The 20787-nt window shown below is 55.8% G+C and overlaps 8 protein-coding genes across 8 annotated transcripts; all 8 read right to left on the reverse strand.

The window, feature by feature from the left end:
* Nucleotides 1–1382: 1382 nt before the first annotated feature.
* On the reverse strand, nt 1383–2267 carry JKF63_06170 (uncharacterized protein; the record flags this gene model as incomplete). Its single annotated transcript, XM_067902121.1, has 1 exon — nt 1383–2267. The coding sequence occupies one exon, from the start codon at nt 2265–2267 to the stop codon at nt 1383–1385; it is 885 nt and encodes a 294-aa protein (XP_067758468.1).
* Nucleotides 2268–2996: 729 nt separating this feature from the next.
* On the reverse strand, nt 2997–3899 carry JKF63_06171 (uncharacterized protein; the record flags this gene model as incomplete). The annotated part of the gene is made up of 1 exon (XM_067902122.1): nt 2997–3899. One exon carries the CDS (start codon nt 3897–3899, stop codon nt 2997–2999), a length of 903 nt encoding a protein of 300 aa, XP_067758469.1.
* A 966-nt stretch (nt 3900–4865) lies between these two features.
* JKF63_06172 (uncharacterized protein) lies at nt 4866–6389 on the reverse strand (the record flags this gene model as incomplete). Its single annotated transcript, XM_067902123.1, has 1 exon — nt 4866–6389. The coding sequence occupies one exon, from the start codon at nt 6387–6389 to the stop codon at nt 4866–4868; it is 1524 nt and encodes a 507-aa protein (XP_067758470.1).
* A 1116-nt stretch (nt 6390–7505) lies between these two features.
* Nucleotides 7506–10535, reverse strand: JKF63_06173 (uncharacterized protein; the record flags this gene model as incomplete). Its single annotated transcript, XM_067902124.1, has 1 exon — nt 7506–10535. One exon carries the CDS (start codon nt 10533–10535, stop codon nt 7506–7508), a length of 3030 nt encoding a protein of 1009 aa, XP_067758471.1.
* Nucleotides 10536–11805: 1270 nt separating this feature from the next.
* On the reverse strand, nt 11806–13515 carry JKF63_06174 (uncharacterized protein; the record flags this gene model as incomplete). The annotated part of the gene is made up of 1 exon (XM_067902125.1): nt 11806–13515. The coding sequence occupies one exon, from the start codon at nt 13513–13515 to the stop codon at nt 11806–11808; it is 1710 nt and encodes a 569-aa protein (XP_067758472.1).
* Nucleotides 13516–15408: 1893 nt separating this feature from the next.
* On the reverse strand, nt 15409–16287 carry JKF63_06175 (uncharacterized protein; the record flags this gene model as incomplete). The annotated part of the gene is made up of 1 exon (XM_067902126.1): nt 15409–16287. One exon carries the CDS (start codon nt 16285–16287, stop codon nt 15409–15411), a length of 879 nt encoding a protein of 292 aa, XP_067758473.1.
* A 905-nt stretch (nt 16288–17192) lies between these two features.
* JKF63_06176 (uncharacterized protein) lies at nt 17193–18581 on the reverse strand (the record flags this gene model as incomplete). Its single annotated transcript, XM_067902127.1, has 1 exon — nt 17193–18581. The coding sequence occupies one exon, from the start codon at nt 18579–18581 to the stop codon at nt 17193–17195; it is 1389 nt and encodes a 462-aa protein (XP_067758474.1).
* A 1213-nt stretch (nt 18582–19794) lies between these two features.
* On the reverse strand, nt 19795–20175 carry JKF63_06177 (uncharacterized protein; the record flags this gene model as incomplete). Its single annotated transcript, XM_067902128.1, has 1 exon — nt 19795–20175. The coding sequence occupies one exon, from the start codon at nt 20173–20175 to the stop codon at nt 19795–19797; it is 381 nt and encodes a 126-aa protein (XP_067758475.1).
* Between the last annotated feature and the right edge of the window lie 612 nt (nt 20176–20787).

A 20787-nucleotide genomic window follows, 5' to 3' on the forward strand; every position in this document is an offset into this window, starting at 1 on the left:
TTTTTCTTTTGCCTTGTTCTTCTTCGCCAAGTCACAGAGTGGAGACAGGGAGGCAGAGGGGGGGAGGGAGATGCGGAAGAGACGTATGAGTGGGGTGGGGAACGAGAGAATTAGGTGTGCGTGATTACACCCTGAGTGGCGGTAGAAGACGCTCAGACGAAAGGGGGACGAGTGAAGAAGTGCTGCCCAGCAAAATATATATAAATATATATATATAGATATTTATAGATATTTATAGATATATATATAGATATATATAGATGTCAAGACACAATATCGAGACAAGGGCTTGAGAGGAGAAGAACGGCAGCCGAAGCGATCAAAGCTACGTGAGACCCGCACTAACGGATAGAGAGAAGCACACACGCACACACAAAAGGAGGGCGAGCGTCGCTGCTGTACAGAAAAAAAAAACAGCCGCTAATCTACAGAATAGGAGGGACCTCCACACAGACAAGGAGAGACCGCACAATTGGTTTGTGAAGACAGTTGGTGGAGGAAAAAAAGGGGGGGAGGTGTTGGATACGGACGACGATGGCGAATGCAACCGGAATGAATGGAAGGGGACGTCGGTCAACAACAAGTTCGAGGCGAGGGGGTGGTGGAACGAGAGGCATCACACCACTGCAAGGTGAGACTACGCGCGGGTGCGGGAGGGGGAGAGAAGGGGGAAGGAGCGATGAAGAGCGAGGTGTGCTCTCAACCCACTACCCGTCTCCCCTCTACCAACCCTGGAGCGCCCCTGGCCTCCTCTCAGTATGGACAGGCAAAAAAGTTACGCACACATTCACCGGCTGTGATCGAGGGTCCACTGATGCAGGTGTAGATGCGTCTGAGAGACTCCACCGCTACGCTGTTGTGTGTTTGCTCTCGTCGTCGCGATTATTTGTGATGATAAACTGTGATGATGGGCGGACTATTGTCCCCACGGGTGTATATATGTTTATGTATATGCCTGTGTGTGTGTGTGTGCGTGGAGGGAATCAAGGAGACGGGGGAGGGGGAAGGAGGGGGGGGGGCCGGGGGGAGAGAGAAAGAGAAGGGCATATCAAAGAGATGCAAGTACTGCCTGCGCTCTGACGGAGACCGCCGCCATGTTTCCCCCTCCCTCTCCCCCCCCTCCCAATTTATGTCGCGCTTGAGAGCGGTTCCTCAAATTAGCTGGAAGCTCATCAAAAAAAAAAACAAGAGCACTTCTACGTGTGTATTCGCACAGCCGTGGGATCTGCAGACGTACCGGCGAACCGCGCCATGGACACCATCACAGCAGTGAGACGATCCGTAGCAGGTCGAAGGACAAGATTTGACATCTTCTCCCTCCCCCCCCCCGCCCTCCCCCTTTCGTGGCAACATACGGCCCCTCTTGTTGGCGTTCCATCATCTTAGGGAGAGGAGGTTAAAAGAAGCTTGCCAATCACCTTTCCTAGGAGACGAATGGTGATGTTGGCCGTGATGGACATCGCCATGAACACAGGCACAAAAGCTGGACGGTACAGCACTGTGCTCAGCACGGCAGGTGCAGCGCTGCTCAAACGCGGCGGGGCGAGTTGATAATTCACGTTCAGCCCCAGGACTAATGCACAGGGAGTAAGGAAAGCAAAGTTGAACGCCGTTGACACCCATGTTAGGTGGCACAGATGCGCCCAGTCAAGCCTGAGTGTGTTGTAGCGCGTCACAAAGTACACGGGCAGAAAAAGCAGCAGACCATGATGCACAAAAAATATATATCTCTCCCAGAAGTATTGATTGTCACCCCAGTCAGGTTGAATCAAAGCCGTCATCGGGCCCCAGGCCCAATCCACCAACAGCGAGGCAAGGTAGCAACCACTCCCGTACTGATGTGGCCTGTCGCAGAGAAAAATATAAATCCACATCGCAGTGAATACGTGGCAGGGCATAAGAAGCCAACCCAGCTGCACAAAGGGCTTCTGTCTGCATAGCTTGGTGTACACCTGCAATGCCAAAAGAGTCATCAATATGTACGCGATTAGTTTGTTGATGGGACATCTTAGTGAGCGGTTCCATCCAGCCATACTGAGTCGTGCGATGGCTCCCGACCGGAAGCCGCGCGACTGGCGGTGCAGCGCCGCGCAAAAAGCCATCACCACCGCACAGAGCACCACATGCACTTTGGGGGTCTGGAACCAGTACAGTTGAGCTGGCATGACGCCCCATCTCATGCCGGTGCGGCCTGCAATCAACTGGAGGAGATCATCGAGCACATCGGCTACAAGGTAGTCGCACCATTCGACTACCTTGGCGTCCATCCACTAGACAGGTGTGTGTGTGTGTGTGTGTATGGTCGTGGTGGTGGGGAGGGGGGGGGGAGTCGAAAGGGGGCAAAAAAATTGAGGGAATAATAAAACGGCGGTGCTGAGCGATCATGAGAGACAAGTGACGGGTGGTACCAAAAGAATGAGAGAGAAAAAATGGGAAGGAATGCAGGAGACAGAGAAAATACGGAAAATGGGTGAACGCATGAGAGGTGCACATTGATGGGCACACACCACCAACCACCACCACCATCACCCCCTATTCCACCCCACTCAAATATATGCAAAATATTCCACGACGCGACATAATCGCACGCTTTCCAGCTCATCTCTCTTTTTTTTTGTTGTTCGTACCGTTTGGCTTTTTTTTCCTGTGGTTGTTGTTTTATTTTATTGTTTCTACTTTTATTTTTCCCCTCCCACCGCCCCCGTCAACCCCCCCCCTCCTCGAAAAAAAAACGGTGTTTTCCGGGATGTTTTTTTTTTGGGGGGGTGGGGGGGACGGGGGCGGTGGGAGGGGAAAAATAAAAATAAGTAAGCAAAAAAAAGGGGGACAGACGGACGGACGTGAGGAGGAAGGGGGAGATCGAACAACGACAACAACGACAACGACAAGATGCAGCTAACAAAACGTCACGCGAACATCCCCCCAAAAGAGAATACACACACACACACACACTAAACGGCCACTCAAATGTGTAGTGGCGGCACGCCCGGGATTGGTTATCGACGGTACTTCCCTCCGTTCCCCTCCCCTCCCCCGGTGCTCATCTCCTCCTCCAGCGCCTCCAGCTCTGCCTGCAGACGCGCGATCTCGTCATCTGTAGCCTCCACATCACCTTCTGCCTCGGCTTCTGCAGAGGCCTCCGCCGCTAAAGTAGTCGCACCAGTCTGTGTCGCCTCCGCCACCCTTTCCTGTGCCCCCACCTTATCAGAGGCAATGGTCGCAGAAGCCGCGGCACCCGACGTCACGGCGGCGTTGCGCTCCGCGTTCTCCTCCAGGGGATAGTAAAGCAGATCCACCGGTGACCTCCTATACCACGTTTGCTCTCCGGTCAAGTAGCGGCGGCAGTTGTCGCTCACGTTCCAGAAGCCCAGCGCATCTGCGTGCTCGAGTGCATAGCTGGCGCAGTCCTTGCGATCCACCCGCAAGCACGCCTCCAGGAAGATCTCGAAGGAGTCATCGCCGAGGCGCACATAGTAGTGGTTCCTGCATTGGTTGAGTAGCTGACAAGCGTAGCTGAGGTCAAGTGGACGCTCCACCAAATCAAAGGCGATGTGGAGGTCTTCTATAGTGGGCCGCTCTGTCCCTTCGAATGAGTGAAACCTCTTGTACCACTCCAGTACGTACTTCTCCATGGACGTCTCCGGCCCCTCGAGACGGGCCTTTTGAAGGGCGTGGCGCTTCTTGCTGAGCCATACCGGCTGATGCGCCATACACTTTGGTCGCACGTAGGGTCTATCGAGACCGCCAAGCCACGCCTGGTACAGCATCTCTGTACGTTGATGGTCTGGCTGCTGAATAACCGTGTAAATCTTCCAGTTGTCGGCACCTTTGAGGAAGAGCATCCAGTACGGTCTTCGGTACCGCAACGAAGCGAGCAAAACTTGAGAGGCACACAGCATGATGAAGACGAGCCTCCTCCTCGTGGTTTTCTATTATGTGGACGGCGGGCAGGGAGGGGGGAGGGGGGGGGAAGGCGCGCGCTTGTCCGCACAAGCCGAAGAGGAGTACCTGCGCCGATATGCAGGGGGAGAGAGAGAGGGGGGAGGAAGGGAGCGAGAATATTTGTGTTACGTACGTGTGTGCGTGTGTGTGTGTGTGTGAGGAAGGAGGGATGGGATACAAAAGAAACACAAACGTCATCGTGAAGGTAAGTACGAGGCACACACACACACACACACACACACACCTGTATGTACTAACGTGCAAGATATAGAGCAGAAAAAAAACTGGATCATCTGCAGGTGTTCGGCCTCACAGAGACAAACGTCATCGTGAAGACCTTCACCATCTGTCTGGCACGTGCAACGTCTGAGAGTGCGCGAATTGATGCACCCTCTGGAGGTCTTTCTCTACAAAAGCCCATGTGCAGCAGCAACACCCACAAATTGATCTACCCGGCTCTGCAGCGCTCGCGGCCGCCCAGACACGGGTGCCCAGAAATGCACCACGCCCGCCCTCCCTCCTGTTAATGAGCCGGCCACTCTCTGGTGAGACTTCCTTTGTGGCGTTGCAGTCAACTCGACTCTCCTCTTCCTCCATAGCCCGATGTAAACAACTGAAAAAATCACAAACGTACAAGCAACGGCAGGTGCAGCAGATTACTGATGCACGTCAATGTAGACACGCACGCACACTCGACGGGATAGTCGAAGAATTGGAAAGGGGGCTGGTGGATGGCAAAGTGTTTGGATCTTCACTCCACTACGACTACCACTTCTTCCACACGCACACACACAGGCATTTGCTCGGGAGGGATGGGGGCGTGTAGCGAAGAGCAGCTTCACTTTACATACGCCCTGTCCACAGGCACGTGGGGCCTTCTGCGACTCACTTCAACCACCGAGGAGGTACATCGCCTCGCCTCATCACGACGCAGAGCCCAACTCCTCAGCTAATTGCAGAGCGGCTTGGAGCTCTCTCTCCGCCTCCTGTAGCCGTTTATGATATTCCCTATACGCCTTGACCTTGAGCCCATCAACTGTCTTGGGGCTCACAGGCTCTGCGGTAGTGACCACCGCGCGGGTCGACGTCGTTAGCGAGGCAGGCAACGCTGTGCAATGCAAGCCGCTGGAGCCTGCATTGGTGGCAGGGGCGGAGTGCCCACGTGCAACCGTGAGGTCGCTCACAGCTAGTGACGTGGAGAGGAACCGCTTCCTGTACCGCTCGTATGCCTCACGAATGTCGTACTCCATTCGATCACTAGTGTCGATGAGCTGCTGCTGTTGCACCTCCTCCTCACCTGCAGGCAGGTGGCCATCTCCTGCAGCATTCGCACCGGCTGCCGCCTCTGGAGCCGGCGGTGGTGCCGCGACATCTACGACGCCTGCTGATGCCGGCTCGACCTCTTCGGCGGGAGGAGCTGCCACAACGTTGGCGCTGCGCATCTGCATGATATTCGCTCTGCAGTACGGACACGTCGAGTGGCCTTCCAGCCACCGCTCGAGACAGTCCATGTGATAGCAGTGCCCACACGGCAGCCGCTTGGTGCCACCCCCGAGCATCATGTCCTCATAGCAAATCGTGCACCGCCCGTCACGCGCCAGATCTTCGGCGGTGGCGTCAGGCATGCTGTTCCGCACTCGCCGGGTCAAAACGAGGAACTCGAACAGTCCAGATGTTTTCTCGAAGATCTTGAGAACGTGCTCGACGAACCCGCGCAGGAGCAACAGCGGCAGGGCCGACTTGTAGAAAATGTACGCGTAAACGCCTACGAATAGCATCGACTCTGCAATGCTCGCGACAGCATCTGCCACAAACGAGAGGAGTGTATGTTGGCCACGAAGGACGAATAGGCTCGCGAAGTGCACTGCACTACGAAGCGAGGAGCTCAGCAACAGCATGTAGAGCAAAATGATGGAGTAGTGCAGTGATGCCTTTTCCCCTGTCAGCGTTGGCCGCGTTTTGATCATCCACGTCACGATTCCCGTGTCCAATATAATCGCAAAGCACAGGTACGCCGGCATGCGCGTCGCGGAGACCCACGTCATCTGCACTGTTGACAATGTCGTGACTCGCTCCGACGCAAGTCTGTGCAGAACGCGCCACGCGAGCGTGAAGAGGAAAAAAAAACTAGTGCCGCTTATGATCGGCTCATCCATGTACAGTGGCACCAAAATGCACTCCACCAAGTAAAGTGTGAATGAGGTGAGCAGCGCTGTCTCCTCCGATGCGTTCAGCTCCCCAAAGAAGCACATCTGCAGCGCCATCCACAGCAAAACAACGAACGCGATGGCGGTGTTGACGATGAGCAGGCGAAAAGAGGAAGAGTTCGCCAGTGCGACCATCATGGGGTAGAACTCACGGTAGGTGTTTGCGTAGTCCGCCAAGAACAAAGAACAAGCAAGAAAAGAGGTGATCACGTAGACCACAACCGACTTACGAGACACCATTGGTGACCTCTCTCCCCCCCACCTCTGCGATGGCTGGCGGTGTCGGTCGAAACGATGGACGAGGTAGTTTACAAAAAAAAAAAAAAGAGACGGGCCTACGCGGTGGGCCCAAGAGAGCTGCGCTGTACGCAAGCCTCTGCGTACGTCGAAGTAAGGTAGGTGAGGGAGATTGGTGGTTGGTGTGGATGCTGACTTTTTTGAGGCGGGGGGGAGGAGAGATGTGCCTCGTGCACTTTGCCCGCGAGGTCGGGACAACAAAGAAAGAGAGAGACGAAAGACGAAAGGCGGCAAGAGAAGGGTAAAGTGTCACCACAAGAGGGACCATCGCCATCGACATCTGGCCAACACACTTGACACAGATCTCACATGTTGGGGTGGGGAGGGGAGAGGATGGTGGAATGCCCTATCCCCCTGTTTGCAAACCACCTATGGGTCACCCTACGCACACACATGCGTCAATTTTATACCCCCTGCCCTCGCCACACACGTCTCTCTCAGAGATGAATGAATGTGTGGAGACACGCTACAGAGAGCGCAATGTGGCGCACACCGGCGGGTCTTCCCCGTTCTACTGTCAATGAATGCTACGCCACAGACAGACGGACGGACGGAGTCAGCGCGCCTCCATACTCATGGGGATTCTACTACCACCAGCACCACCACTTCAAACCACCACCCCCACCTCTCCCCTCATACACACAAAGGGGTCGGCTGTACTAGCAGAGGCACAAAAAGAATAAATGTGTGTGTGTGTGTGTGTGAGTGGGGGGGGGGAGGGAGGGGAGGGGAGGAGGAGGGGTGTAAGGCTACAGATAGAGAGCGCGCGTGAAGACACACAGGAAGAAGAACAACACTGATGTTACGCTCACGTTAGCCGGTGGAAAAAAAGAAAAGGGAGTGTGGTGACAGATCGATCCGCGCATCGTCATAAAAGTTCCGCTGCCAGACACCCTCAGATATGTTTGTGTATGTGTCGGGAGGGGGGGGTGGCACCTTCGTCGAAAAGGGATGGGTAATCCCTACATCCCTCCATGTGCGACCCACCAAGACACACACATACACACACAGAGGTGGAGTCATGAAGTGACCGGATCGTCTCGTGCACTTTGAATGGCGTCACGATAATACAAACTGACGCACTTTGTACACGTCCTGCATCATGCGATGTTGCTGCTCCGTTTCATAACTGAGGCGACTGGCGATGTCCGTCACCTCAGATGGCAAACCAGCTTTACGGCCAATTGCAACACCGAAGCTCGACGGAGTGACGCCGCGGCATGGTTTGTACGTGAAGACCAACGATGGCTTTGAGCGATGCTTGGCGAGCGGACCCGGATCACACTCCGTGAAGCCCATGTAATAACACGTCACGTCGCGAGCCTTCTCAGTGCTTAAGCTCGTCTCTTCCCCTTCACCACCGCCAGCGATCCTCTGCGCCACGTAGGGATCGCAGAGGTAGCAGTAATGCGTCACGAATATTGTAGTGGCTTGACGATCCAGCAAGCACTCCAGCGTTGCAGCGGCCACAGCGGCACCGTCGAAGCTGCTTGTACCGCGCCCCAGCTCATCCATCAACACCAACGAGTGCGGCAGATGCGGGGAGCGCAGAATACGACTTGTCTCGTCCATCTCGGAAAGAAAAGTGGAGGCGCCTTCAAGGATGGAGTCGCTGGCACCCATACGGCAGTAGAGGCCCTCGAACACCGGCAACTCCGCTGCGTTCGCTGGAACGCTGCAGCCGATCTGAGCAAGAACTGCGAACGTTCCTACCATGCGCATGAGAGCAGATTTGCCGCCCATGTTCGGTCCGGTCAGCAGCCACGCCCCGCCTGCGCGCAGCTCAACATCGCAGCTGACGTAGCCGTGAGGAAGAAGTTTATCAAGTATGGGGTGGCGGCCCTCACGAATAGTGAGAGCTGCGGGTGATGACATAGAAGTGGAAGACTGCGTCGCATACGTTGGTAGCTCCACGAGAGCTGGCATCACGTAGCCCGGCTGTTGGGATACAACGGCTAGGGAGCAGAAGGCATCCAAGGACGCAATGGTCTCCACCACACCCGTTATCACGCGCATCGCTTCTGCGTTAGCAACCGTGTCGCGCTGATGCTGTCGCCAAGCTGCGGCCGCAGCCAACGCCAGTCGCTCCGTTGCTGCTGCCAGGGCGGTGTGCTGCTCGGCGATGATCGGCGTGTGATAGCGCACGTTTGTCTTGGTGCGCGACTGCACCACCCAGTTCGACGGCACACGGGCGCACTTTCCAGCCGGCACATCGAGTAGAAAAGGAGTGCCGCAGACAGTGCGGTACTCGAGCCCCGGCAAGCCCAAGACGTTTCGCGCTGTCTCCAACTCCACCTGCAGGGCCGTCTCGGCGGCCTGCTTCGCCTTCAGATGCGGCAGAAAGGCCTCCGGCATGTTGCAACCACTCTCTGCGTAGTACTCTAGAGGTGTCGTGGCGGCTGTACGCAGAAGTGCATCATGACCTTCGAGCAATCGCGTCACCGCGGAGCCATCTACAACCGTCAGCAGCTGCATAAGAAGGGGCGGCGGCCGGCTGTTGTTGAGGCCGGCATCGCCGTCTCCGTCACACAGCTGCGCTGCCAGCGCTGCAACACTCCTTACCATGCGCAGCAGTCGCACAAACTCTATAATTTGACAACGTTCGGCATACACCTTACCCACAACGGCCTCGACATCTCCCAGTCGTGCGCACTCGTGGAGAAGATCCTCGACCTGACCGTTGTCGTTGCGGCCCACGAGGTAGAGGACCACTTCCTGGCGGGCCATAATAGAATTGCGCTCGCACAGAGGCGCAGCAAGCCACCGACGCAAACACCGCGACCCACACGGTGTTACGCTGTGGTCGAGAAGCCCGATCAGAGAGCCACGGTGCCCTACACTGCTGTGAAACACATCCAACGCTCTCAGGGACGGACCTGGGAGGTGTAGACGCCGGAGATGCACGTCTTGACCGGCGCCCTTGGGAAGTGAAGGCGAGCCCGCTGCTGCTCCCTCTTCGTTTTCGCATAGCATCTCGGCAGCTGCGCCTCCGCGCGCGCACAGTAGCCGATACACCTGATCCAACTTGTACGGCTTCAAGTAGGCTTCTATGGCAACGTCAATGCTCTGCCCCGCGGTATAGATGTAACCAGAGACGCTGACGTCCTTTCCATCCTCTTGACCGCTCACCGTTGGCCCAAAGTTGAGCGACAAGCCGTGATGGAGCACCGTCGCGTATACCTCCGGCAGCGCCCTCAAGAGGTGCTCTGTTGTGCGCTGCTGCGAGACATCAGATTTGCCGCGCTCCCTCGATGGGGACTGCGCCGTCAGCACAATCACCTCGGCAATGTCGTAGCGCTGAATGACGTCCTCCAGCTCAAGTGCGCCTCGAACGTCGAAGCGCAGGCACCGCTGCGTCACGAAGCTCACCAGTACCACAGACAACGGAGGCCGCGTTGTCATGGAAGCATTGTCCGTGTCGCTAGTGCTACTCGTCTCACCGCAGCGGCAGGCGTCCACAAAACACAAAAACAGCTCAGAGGTTTCTGCGGTTGATGATAGAGAAGCGTGCAGGGCCGAGGAACCAACGCCCTCATCATCCCCTTCCTCGACTTCTCCCGCTCCGGCGTAGCCCTCCTCCCCCGCTGCACCTTTAGAGGCGTCACCGGGTTTTCGGCCGCTGTCACCAACATTGATGACAGCCTCCGTCGGGAGAAGAGTGCCGCGGCTGTACAGCTGCGACACAGTACGAGTGAAGAGACCGCTCTTGAGCCCGTCAGCCGCCCGCATTGCAGCAGACTCCTGGTCAGCGAACCCAACGTGGTAGCCCATCGCCACAAGACGGTGCACATAGAGATTCACACGGGTGTACGGGAAGCTACTGTACTCAAAGGGCTGCCCCGGGGTGCACATAATGCCGACCCGGCGGCTGACTGCGCGGCTGTCGCAGCCGTAGAACTTGACGCGATAACCGCACGCGACCATCAAGATCACGTGAGGCGAGATGGACTCCTTTAGCGCTACGACCTGCTGCTCGAGTGGTGTCAGGCTGAAGCCCTCTGTCTCCCCCTTTACAGCTTCTCGGCAGCACAACACCTCAATGGCGTGCGCGACGTCCTCACGATCATCCTGCCGACCACGTTTGCTCATCAGCCCCTGTTTTTTTTTTAAAGGTGGAAGACACGAAATGCCCTCGCCAGTCGCAACATTCAACGGGAGGGAGGGTGAGAGATGGTGTGAAGAGGGGTGGGGGAGGGGAGGGGAGGGAGGGGGCAAGAGGAAAGGTGTAGCAATGGAACAAGCAGTCCTCCACGAAGAGGAGGGACAGTGAAGATGGATCGCGTCTTTTCTACTCCCAAACACAGGGGTCAGGTGGTGATGTCTCTCTCTCTCTCTCCCTCGCAGGTATATCAGCTCGGATCGACTAGATACCTTTTTTTTATGTGCTCTTCACTCTGCATGAGTACGATATCTGCATATGCACACGAATAAGTGTATGTGTAGGTATACATATATATATATATATGTGTGTGTGTGTTACGAGGAAGGAGGGGGTATGGGGGTTTGCCAGGGAGTCAATGGGGGGAGAGATGATAGAAGAAACAAGTCTGAAGAGGAAAAGGGTGACGTGAAGAAAGCTATGGCTGGTGGTGTGGCAGCTCAATGGCGACGTCGCTGCGAGCCTGCCTCTGTGTGCCTGTGCGTGTGAGTGCTACACGGCATCAAGGGGATCAAAACGTTGGGAGCGTATCCAAGCGTGTCTCTGCCCTTTCCCTCCTCCCCCCCCCCCCTCCCTGAATAGAGGGTTCGCGGCGGTGCTGTGACCACGGACGTTGCGGAGGGAGGGAGGGAGAGGGAGGGAGAGGGGGGGAGAAGGCCGTAATAGTGGTGAGCGTGGTGCCGACAGACAAGCGTTATCAACAGAGATTAAGGGAAAGGATCCACCAAACACTCACAGAAACGCATTCGCAGGTGGTCAGGGGACACAACTGAGTCTATAACGCATGATAAGTCCTGACGCCTTCTCCCTCTCTACTTCGGCCCATATACTGTTGACCTTTACAAAGCGTTCGACCCCCTTTCTGGCCGGGATGAGTCGATCGCATCCTGCAGCAAAACACGAACCCTTCACTGACTCACCGACAGGAGGATCGTACGAAGTGAGAGGAGGGGGGGAGAGAGAGAGATCGTGACGACGATCGTGCCAAAACGACGAGAGGGAAAAAGGAAGCTCGTGGTTCAAAAGGCACAGACTGTAGTGGAACCAAACGGCTCAATGAAAATGAGCGGCAACCCCCCACCCCCCCCTCCCCGCCACCGCCACCGCCGCTATCCAGCAACAACACAAATAAAAAAAAACAGATTAGTGGAGAAGACAGCCGGTCCGACATGTATCCTCTGTGCCGCGTAGTAGCTGCCGCTACCTCTTCGCTGGCGCCGGTTCTGCCAGTGTAGCCTTGCCCTTGTCCTCGCGCAGTCCCAGCACACGGTTCATGACGAGGTGGTCCGCTGTAGTATCGGGGTCAATGACGAAGTACCCAAAGCGCTCCACCTGAATGGACTCGAAAGACTTGAAGTTCTCGACGCCCTTCTCAGCGTACCCGTGCGATACCACTTCGCTCTTATCGTCAACAAACTTGAGGAAATCGGGGTCGATGGCAGCACGGTCGTCCTTGAGGAGGGCGCTGTATAGACGCACTTCCACCGGCGTGCACACCGTCGCACTCACCCAGGAAATGTTTGTCTTCGGCTTGAGCCTTCGCTCAAAATCCACTTCAACGTGAACCAACGTCGGCTGCCCTCTCGCATCCACCTCGAAGCTCTTGCACACAATGTTGCCTGAATACTTAAGGCCCACCACGCGCGGGCCGGGAGCGAGACCGTAGAACTTATTGTTATTATCCTCTGTATGGAAGTCGCTGCGGTCGATATAGAAGGTGTCGGTGAACATCACAGCCCGGCTGCCGAGCTCCGGCTTGCGCGGGTGGTTCGGGCATTCGCAGGTACGCTCCCCTTTCCAGTTGTCCACCACCACCTTTATGGGGTCAATGACCATCAGTCGGCGCTGGCAGCGCTCGTCAAGGTCTTCGCGCAGGGTGTTCTCCAGCATGCTGATCTGAATCACATTCATAGAGCGGGTGATACCCACCAACTCACAGAATCGATTTATCGCAGCCGGCGTGTACCCGCGGCGACGCATACCAGCGAGGGTGAGAAGGCGGGGGTCGTCGAAACCTCGAACGATGCCCTTGTGCACCAGTACGTTGATCTTGCGCTTCGAGAGCAGCGATCCCGTCACGTTGAGGCGGCTGAATTCCCACACGTGTGGGCGCCAGAGGTTGAGCTCGCTCAGCAACCAGAAGTAGCTCTCGCGGCGTGTCTCGAACTCCATAGTGCACAAGCTATAGTCGATGTTCTCGAGCGAGTCGATGAGGCAGTGCGTGAAGTCATAGCTCGGGTAGATGCACCACTTGTCCTTGACGTGTGGGTGCTCGACGTACTTGACGCGGTAAGCAATGAAATCGCGCATATTCGGGTTGTCGCTCTGCATGTCACACTTCACACGAAGCGTTGCCTTGCCCTCAGCGTAGCGACCCTGGCGCATGTGGTTGAAGAGAACCAAATTTTCCTCGACGCTGCGGCTTCGCCATGGACTGTCCTCCCGATGCTCCCGCTGGTGCTTCAACTCGTCCGGCGTGCTGTGGTCTACATACGCCTTTCCAGCCTTGATGAGCTGCACGGCGAAGGCATAGAGTTGATCAAAGTAGTCGGATGAAAAGGTGATCCAGTCCGGCTTCCAGCCCATCCACTCGACCATCTCGAGGATGGCATCAATGTAAATCTGCTCCTCCGCCTCGGGGTTCGTGTCGTCGTAGCGTAGGAAGCACTTGCCGCCGTGCGCGCGTGCCGTACCGAAGTTTAGGTTCATGCTTTTGGCATGGCCGATATGCAGAAAGCCGTTCGGCTCCGGGGGAAAGCGGAAGTACGGCTTCCCGTTTGTCACGCTCTCATGCGCCGCGAGCAGGTCGGCTGTATTGTCGTACCCTGGGACGGGGCGTCCACTTCGTAGAATCGAGAGATCACGCTTCGTTTCCATCGTTTGGACCTCCATGGCTGCCGTCGCCGCCATCTTTGCCAGACGCGGGAGAAGTCGGTGGAACGTTTTTGTTTTTTATTTTTCCCCCCTGAGGAAAAGGGGGAGGGAGAGGGGAGGGGGAGGGGAGGGATATCTGTGTGGAGACGTTCGTGCTGTACTGAGGGTGATACGTGGAAGTGCAACGAACGACTCAGAGCTGATCACAAGTTTGTGGGCGTGCACCTCCGTAAACAACAAAAGATATTGCGAGCAGGGGGAGAGGGGAGCATGAGCGCGGTCACCATAATGCAAGATGAATTAAGTAAGAGGTGTTGCCACACATGCGTGAGGGAAAGAAAGATGGCAAAGATTGGATAAGGGGGGAACCATGATCGTACACACTCGCCCTCGATACCGTTAACACGACTTGCTGCTCAGCAGCTCGGAACCTGAGATGTGCATACACGTAGACGCGCAAAAAAAAAGTCTTTTTCCAGCTGAGCTTTAAATTTTTTTTGTCTCTGGGGAAAGGGGAGGGGGGGGGGGGCCACGAAAAGAGTGGGACTGGCACAGTGGTCCTCCCGCATCGTTGAGTAGCGGGACAGTGAACTCGCTTCGTCTGCTGCAACACCTTGGCAAGATGCCAGTTCAAACTTATATTCTTTCATCGAAGACGGCATCCAGCCAGCCAGCTCAAGCATAAGCCCTCATGACACAAAAACAAGCCAAAAGAACTCAAGAGTTTCAGAAGAGAAGCGCAACTGTTGCCCAAATGTCACTCCACATACCCGCGTCCGCACACATTACCCTCCCACCTTCCCTCCCTCTCTCTCTCCCCCTCGTTGTATGTCTTCATTCGGATCCACACACACACACACACACACACACACACCTGATTTAATCGTACGCACAACAGCGACACGAAAAACAGCCCAAGCGAACAACAAAAAACACAAAAACAAAACGCACTGTGGCACGTCATCGCCACTGAGGCATTTCCCAGTCGCCTGTGTTCCGAAATACGTATGCGCGTTATACCAAAGTACACGCTGTGGTGGTGGTGGTGGTGTTGTTGTTGTTTTATTATGGAGAGGAGAAGGGGGTGGGGGAAGGGGGGAGGGGACCGAGACACACACGCGTACCAGCGCACACCGGATTTATAAACACGCTTAACAACACAAAAACAAGGCACCAATGATACCCCCCCTCCTCCCTCTTTATGGGACTTCAGGCTTCCTGTCGCTTCACGTGTCGGCTCTTCGTGACGCGTGCACTGCCATTAGAACATGATCACTTCTTCCTCACCTTTGGTCCCCCGTCTTCCTCTTCACAATGCGTTGAGCCTAGGTAAAAATATGTGCCGTGTTCCCTTTACGATGATGAACACACATACACACATACACACACACACACATATATATATATACACACATACACACACATGTATATATATATATATGCATATATTTATATACAGGCTAAAATGGGGAAAGGTTCAACGACACCATCACAGCGTCTCTATGTCTCTATGAAAAATTTGGGGGGATGGAGGGACTGCACGGCAGACTCGAAAAACGATGATATCAGAAGGGAAGAAAATTTAAAAAGAGGGCGACAGCGGCAGCCCCATCGCCCACTTTGACCCAAACTGGGCATTTTGGATGAACCCAAGCATCTGCGGGAGATCCTCAGCGAAGGGGGAGAGAGAATGTGAGGCGCAGAAAAACGAAGGAGAGTCACACACGCTCAAGACCCCTCCCCCCCCCCCGCCCCGCCGAGGAGGCCTAAACCAAGAAAGAGTACCAAAAGTTAAAGAGTAGAGCGTGGAGTGAAGCACCTCTGGCAGCACAACGTGTGGATCACACACACGCGCCGCAGACAGCACCTCCGTAGTACACACATACGCACATGTACACCTCTCCCATCGCGCGATTCCTACTGCCGCCTTCACTCCTCGTCGTCTACCTTGGGCGCCAAGTAGTAGCGGAGGTAGCCGACGTTGTCGATGCTGTACTCTACCATGCACGGGCTCTCCTTAGCAAGCTTGAGTGTGACCCGTTCGCTGAGTGTCGAGCCCTTGGCAAAGATGCCCATGAAGCGGAGCGCAAAAGACAACGTGATGGGCTCCTCCATCGTCACCTCAGCCCCAGTGGCGCCGCTGCCGCCCTCGGCCTTGTTGTACTTGCGGGATATGGGTTCGTCTTCGTCCTCTTGGATCTCTGCCTTCACCTCCGCCTTTACTTCGGACTTGGTGCTGCGGTCTGAGACGCCGGCGGCCTGCAGAAACGCGTAGCCCTGGCCGAGGTCACCAGATGAGCTGAACTTTACGCCCTCCTGGCTGACGGCGATGGTGATCGTGTCGCCGAAGATTTGCATGTCGCGCACAATCTTGGCGAAGTCCGCTGAGTTGAGCGTGACAGTGCTGGTGTAGTCCATCTCGGGAATGCCCATAGACTCCGCCTCGATTTCGAGCAGCTTCAGCTGGTACTCGCACTTGCGCGTCTTCTCTGAGCTCTCAGAGGTCAGGGTGACCACATCCAAGTCGTCATCATGGCGCAGGCTGAGGCTGTCGCTGCCATCGACGGTCTTCAGTACTTTGGATAGAGAGGCGAGGTTGAGGCCGAGAATGCTGTTGCGCTCGCACTGGTACTTGACAAAGCAATCGTCGCGCAGGAGCATGTGGACGAGGGCCACGTGACTGGAGTCCATAGCCTGAATGGACAGACCGCCTGGATTGCAGTCAAAGTTCGCCTCATTCACCAACCCGTTGATGCACTCAACCAGCCGCTTCCACAGGCTGGCGTACTGAACCTGGGCCTCAAGCATGACGGCGAGCAGTGGCAGAGAGGAGTTTGCAATATGATAAAGCCCTGTGGGGTCCGAGACGCAGATGTATATGCGAGCGTGTGAATATATATATATATATATATATATATATATATATATGGATGTAATGGCGTGCTAATGGGAGTTAAAAAAAAAAGAGATTGCGATGTATTTATGTTTATAGTTGATGGTGGTTGATACCGATAGCGAGGAGCCAAGGGACACGCGTGTGAGAGGAAGAAACAGATAGGCAAAGGGTCGTGGTTACGCACGTGGTGCAGCCAGTGGCACAAGGAATTGCTCATAGGCACAGAGAGAGAGAGGGGGGGGGGACCAAAGGGCAGAGTGGTCGGAATAACCGAGCAGGCGAAGATATAGACACTAACGTGAACACACGAGATGGACAAGGAAGGTCGGGCGCACTTGAAGAGAGGTGGCCCTCCCCTCAATCTCCAAACAATCTCTTTTATGGTACTTTCGGTGGCGGTAACAGGAAGTGGCAGGGGGGAGGAAGAATAAAACTTGAGTGGCGGTCCCGCGTGGCTGCACATGTCTGTTCTCGTGCGGCCTTCGCAGAGATCAGCAACGACACGCAAACGTGCAACGGGAGGGAAAGAGAAAGAGAGAGCGGCTTTTGACGGACAAGTCAAAATAAACGAAGCCGCCCTAAACTTGCACTCTTCACGTCACTTTACTGTTTGCCCTGTCGTGTACGGAGAGCTCGGACACACAGACAGACGGGGAAGGGGAAGGGGAAGGGGAAGGGGAGGGGGAGGAGGGGGGTGAGAAACACAAACCAATTAATTGTTGTCCCCCAGGCCTCCCTCCCTCCTCCCCCCCCCCATCAGTGGACGCAGTCTTGTCACATGGGCGCTACCGTGAGCGAAAATGTCCTGTTCCGCTGTTTATGGAGAACCTTCGCCTGGGCTCTTGACGAGCAGACCACTCGGGTCCTCCCGCACCAACAGGGGGCAGACGCTCATCTTGGTGTACTTCTCCCAGAACGCCTCCACCGTAGCGGCACACTCGTCGCCGAGTACCAGTGCGAAAATGGCGTCGTAGCCACCTGCGCCAGGGCAGCCGACCGCGAAAACGCCCGGCAGAGCCGCTGTGTCATCCAAGAGACTCGTCAGTTCTGCCGGTTCCACACTTACCTTAGCGGCCACACCCATGTTTCTCAGGAGTGCGCGGCTATGGGCAGCACAGTGGGAAGCCTTGACGATGAGCTGCGCCGACTCGGCGTCCGCCTTGAAGGTTGGCGTTAAAGGCATCTGCTGCAGCATCGCCATGGCAGCCGCGTAGGCGTCCGGCTTTGCTGCTGCCTCGTCAATCATGCGACGCAGAGCTGCGATGTACGCCTCGTTGTTGCGACGCAGCTGCTCCCAAAGGTTGTTTGGAGTGTCAGCGACGGACTTACGCCACTCCATGATCTTTGCAACCATCCCAGGCGTGCTGGAGCCACCCTGGTGCACATCCCCTAGAATGAGCTTCACGCCAGGGGGAAGACGGAAAGGCTCGTTCAGCACCCACACCTCTTTCATGTCAACACACCGCGCCAGCGCCTCCACCCGCACCGAGGTTGGCTGCGCGGTACTATCCATCATCACGGACACGCGGCTCGCAGGAAAGCGGCGGTAGGCGCACGTGCCGTAAACGGCGGTGTACACATCGAAACCGCTGCCAATTTTTCCCTGTGCGACACTGTGAGCGATTTGAGCGATACGATGAACGTACTCGACTGAGCACCCGCCCGAACAGAAATGGTTGCAGAGGCACGCCACGATGCTGGTCGTCATCGCTGCCGACGAGCCTAGGCCAGTCTTGGAGACGGCGCCTACAAGAGGCAGATGGGGCGGCAGACTGCGCAGATTAGCCACGCTCACGCACTTTCCTTGACTCTCCAAATAGTTGCGTTGACTGTAGAAGTCATTGTCCGCCACGATGTCTATCCAGACTTCGGCATCGGTGCCGCTTCCCAATGACTGGGCAGCACCGACCGAGTAGAGGATGGTGTAGAAGAGGAAAGGGCTCTCTGGCCCCTCCGTCTGCGTCAACGCAACGATACCCGGCACGGACGTGTCTGCGACAAAAGTGAAGAGCTGATGGAACTGCGTCGACTTCACGTGCACCGTTGTTTTTCCGCCGGCGGCGGTTACGGCCGGCTCTGCCCGAGCGATGCGCGCCGTGAAGCGCGCGTTCACGCCGATAGAGATGCCGACATTGGCTGGTGTGCTTGACTCAACAATGAGGTAGCCGCCAAGGATGAGAACTTTGCCGGGTGCGGATGCCTCCATCACAGATATATGAGTTTATATCACCGCTTTTTTTTCTTCTACCTCCCCTTTACGGAGTCGGGAATGTACACGGAAGAAGAGGGACACTGTACGATAAACAAATACGAGCAGACACACGGGATGACTCGCAGCAGGTGAGGTGACAGACGGGGGGGGGGGAGAAAAAAGGAACAACTGCCAACAATGTCCGCCACACTAGTGATCAGCGAGAAACCTGCGTACGTACAGAAGCAGGGAGTGCAGCTGGGAGGGTAAGCGGCACGATAGGACACAGTGCAAGATTGTGAGGTGGTGTGTAGAGGTCTGTACAAGAGGTGACGGAGGGGGTGGTCTGTGTGTGTGTGTGTGTGTGTGTAGAGAACAACCAACGGGGAGGGGTTTCACTGCGCACAGAAGCGAGAGACGGACACAAACAGGCGAAAACGGGGCGACTAGTGAAACGAATGCGCTTGGAAAAAGGCGGAATGCAAGTAACGATGTGAGAGATCGATCTGCGCGCACGCAGAAACAAACAAATGCACGCATGATTCAGAAATCCAAGAGGGGGGCAAGTGGATGAAGGGAAGGCGGTAGTGCGCTTCCATGTAGCATTACTGAGAGCAGGTGATGCCTGAGCTGTGCCGCATAAGCCAACGGACAGGACAGGTTCCATCAACGAACGCGGTGCTCGCTTTCGTGTGCAAACGGCGGCAACACATGTAACGCAAGTCAGTGAGGCGTCTGCCCAATTATTGATAATTGGGCAGTGCAACACAGACAGGGGCGAGATGAAGGGTGTCTTTGCAACGACAGTGCAACGAGCGCACGCAACAAGACATGCACACAGAGGCGCAGACTCGAAAGGGAAGGATAGCTGCTCCAATGAAGAACAAGGACATTGAAGTCGCGCTGTGCCGCCAAAGGCCTCTACAACTGCAGAAATGCCCCGCAAGTTGCGCCGTTCGCAAACGAAACGCCGCAAGACCGTGGGCGAAGGTCGGCACCCCGGATACTTGATCACACACACACACACACACACACACACACACACAGATGGCAAAGGGAGAGTGTAGTGCGAAATATGGGAAAGACGAAGAAGGAAAAGAGAGAAGCGTTCTCGCCATTATCGCACGAATGGCGGGGGACAACAGAGCGACACGAGTGCCAGAGTGGGCGCAAAACAGACAACGAAGACCATTGGAGCGATGGACTCCCCGCCTCCTGCCCCCACCACTCAATTCCGAGACTCCAGCTCTTTGAGCAGCGCCGGGTCCACAGTCACACTACGCTTCTTGCAGCGTGTCGTCGCGGCATTCTCCTCAGTCGGCGTGTTTGTCGACACCACAGCCAACTCACCACTCGCCAGCACAGCGCCGGCCTCAACGTTGATCTGGTGAAGACGGTGAAGGTAGTAAGCAGCACACAAAGCAAACGTCCCGGTGCAGAAGAATACAACAAAGAAAAAGAGGTAGCCGCTGCGGCTGGTGCAACACCACGAGACGCAGTCCGAGGCGCTGGGATTCAATAAAGCGCACATGCCATTCGCCATGCACGGCTCCCGTGCGCATTCAGCGCGCAGTGATCGGAATCCACCGCACTGGGCCTTGCAAGACATTATAGCCCTCCCTCCCCCTCTCTGTGTCAGTGGGTGTGGGTGTGTGTGTGCAGTAGGGTGAACCAGTGTGATACAGTGAAATAGAATGAGCACAGGAAAGGAGGCTAGTAGTGGGCGCGGTAGTGGTCAAGAGGATCCTGGCTATGGAAGGTGAGAGGTGAGATCCCGCGCACACTCTCTTCATGAGAAATGTAGAACCGCCGCGTTCCTACAACGGACGCAGACCCGCAGACGCAGGACACTGAGAAGCCCCCCAGCGTCGCTGTGAGGAAGAAGAAATGTAGATGATAATAATGAGCGAAAAAGAGAGATGGGGGAGAGAGGGGGGGGAGTTCGTGGAAAAGCAGGCATGAGCCTTCAACTCCAGAGAGGGAAGCGGCTTCTGGACTACCTTTCCCTCCCTCCCGGTGTGTCACCGGTAAGCTCAGCACCGAGGAGGACGACCAAATAAGACAAACAACCAAGCACGAATAGATGGGAGCGAGGGGACGAGGGGCGAACTGGATGCAAAATAAACCCACGTGTTATCCATCCTGAGACCGTTGATCTCCCCTGCGCAACCACAGCATCAGTGTCGGCGCCACAAACATGTTCCATAACTCCACCCGGCGA

Source organism: Porcisia hertigi, chromosome 15 (genome assembly GCF_017918235.1).
Source record: "Porcisia hertigi strain C119 chromosome 15, whole genome shotgun sequence".
NCBI lineage: Eukaryota > Euglenozoa > Kinetoplastea > Trypanosomatida > Trypanosomatidae > Porcisia > Porcisia hertigi.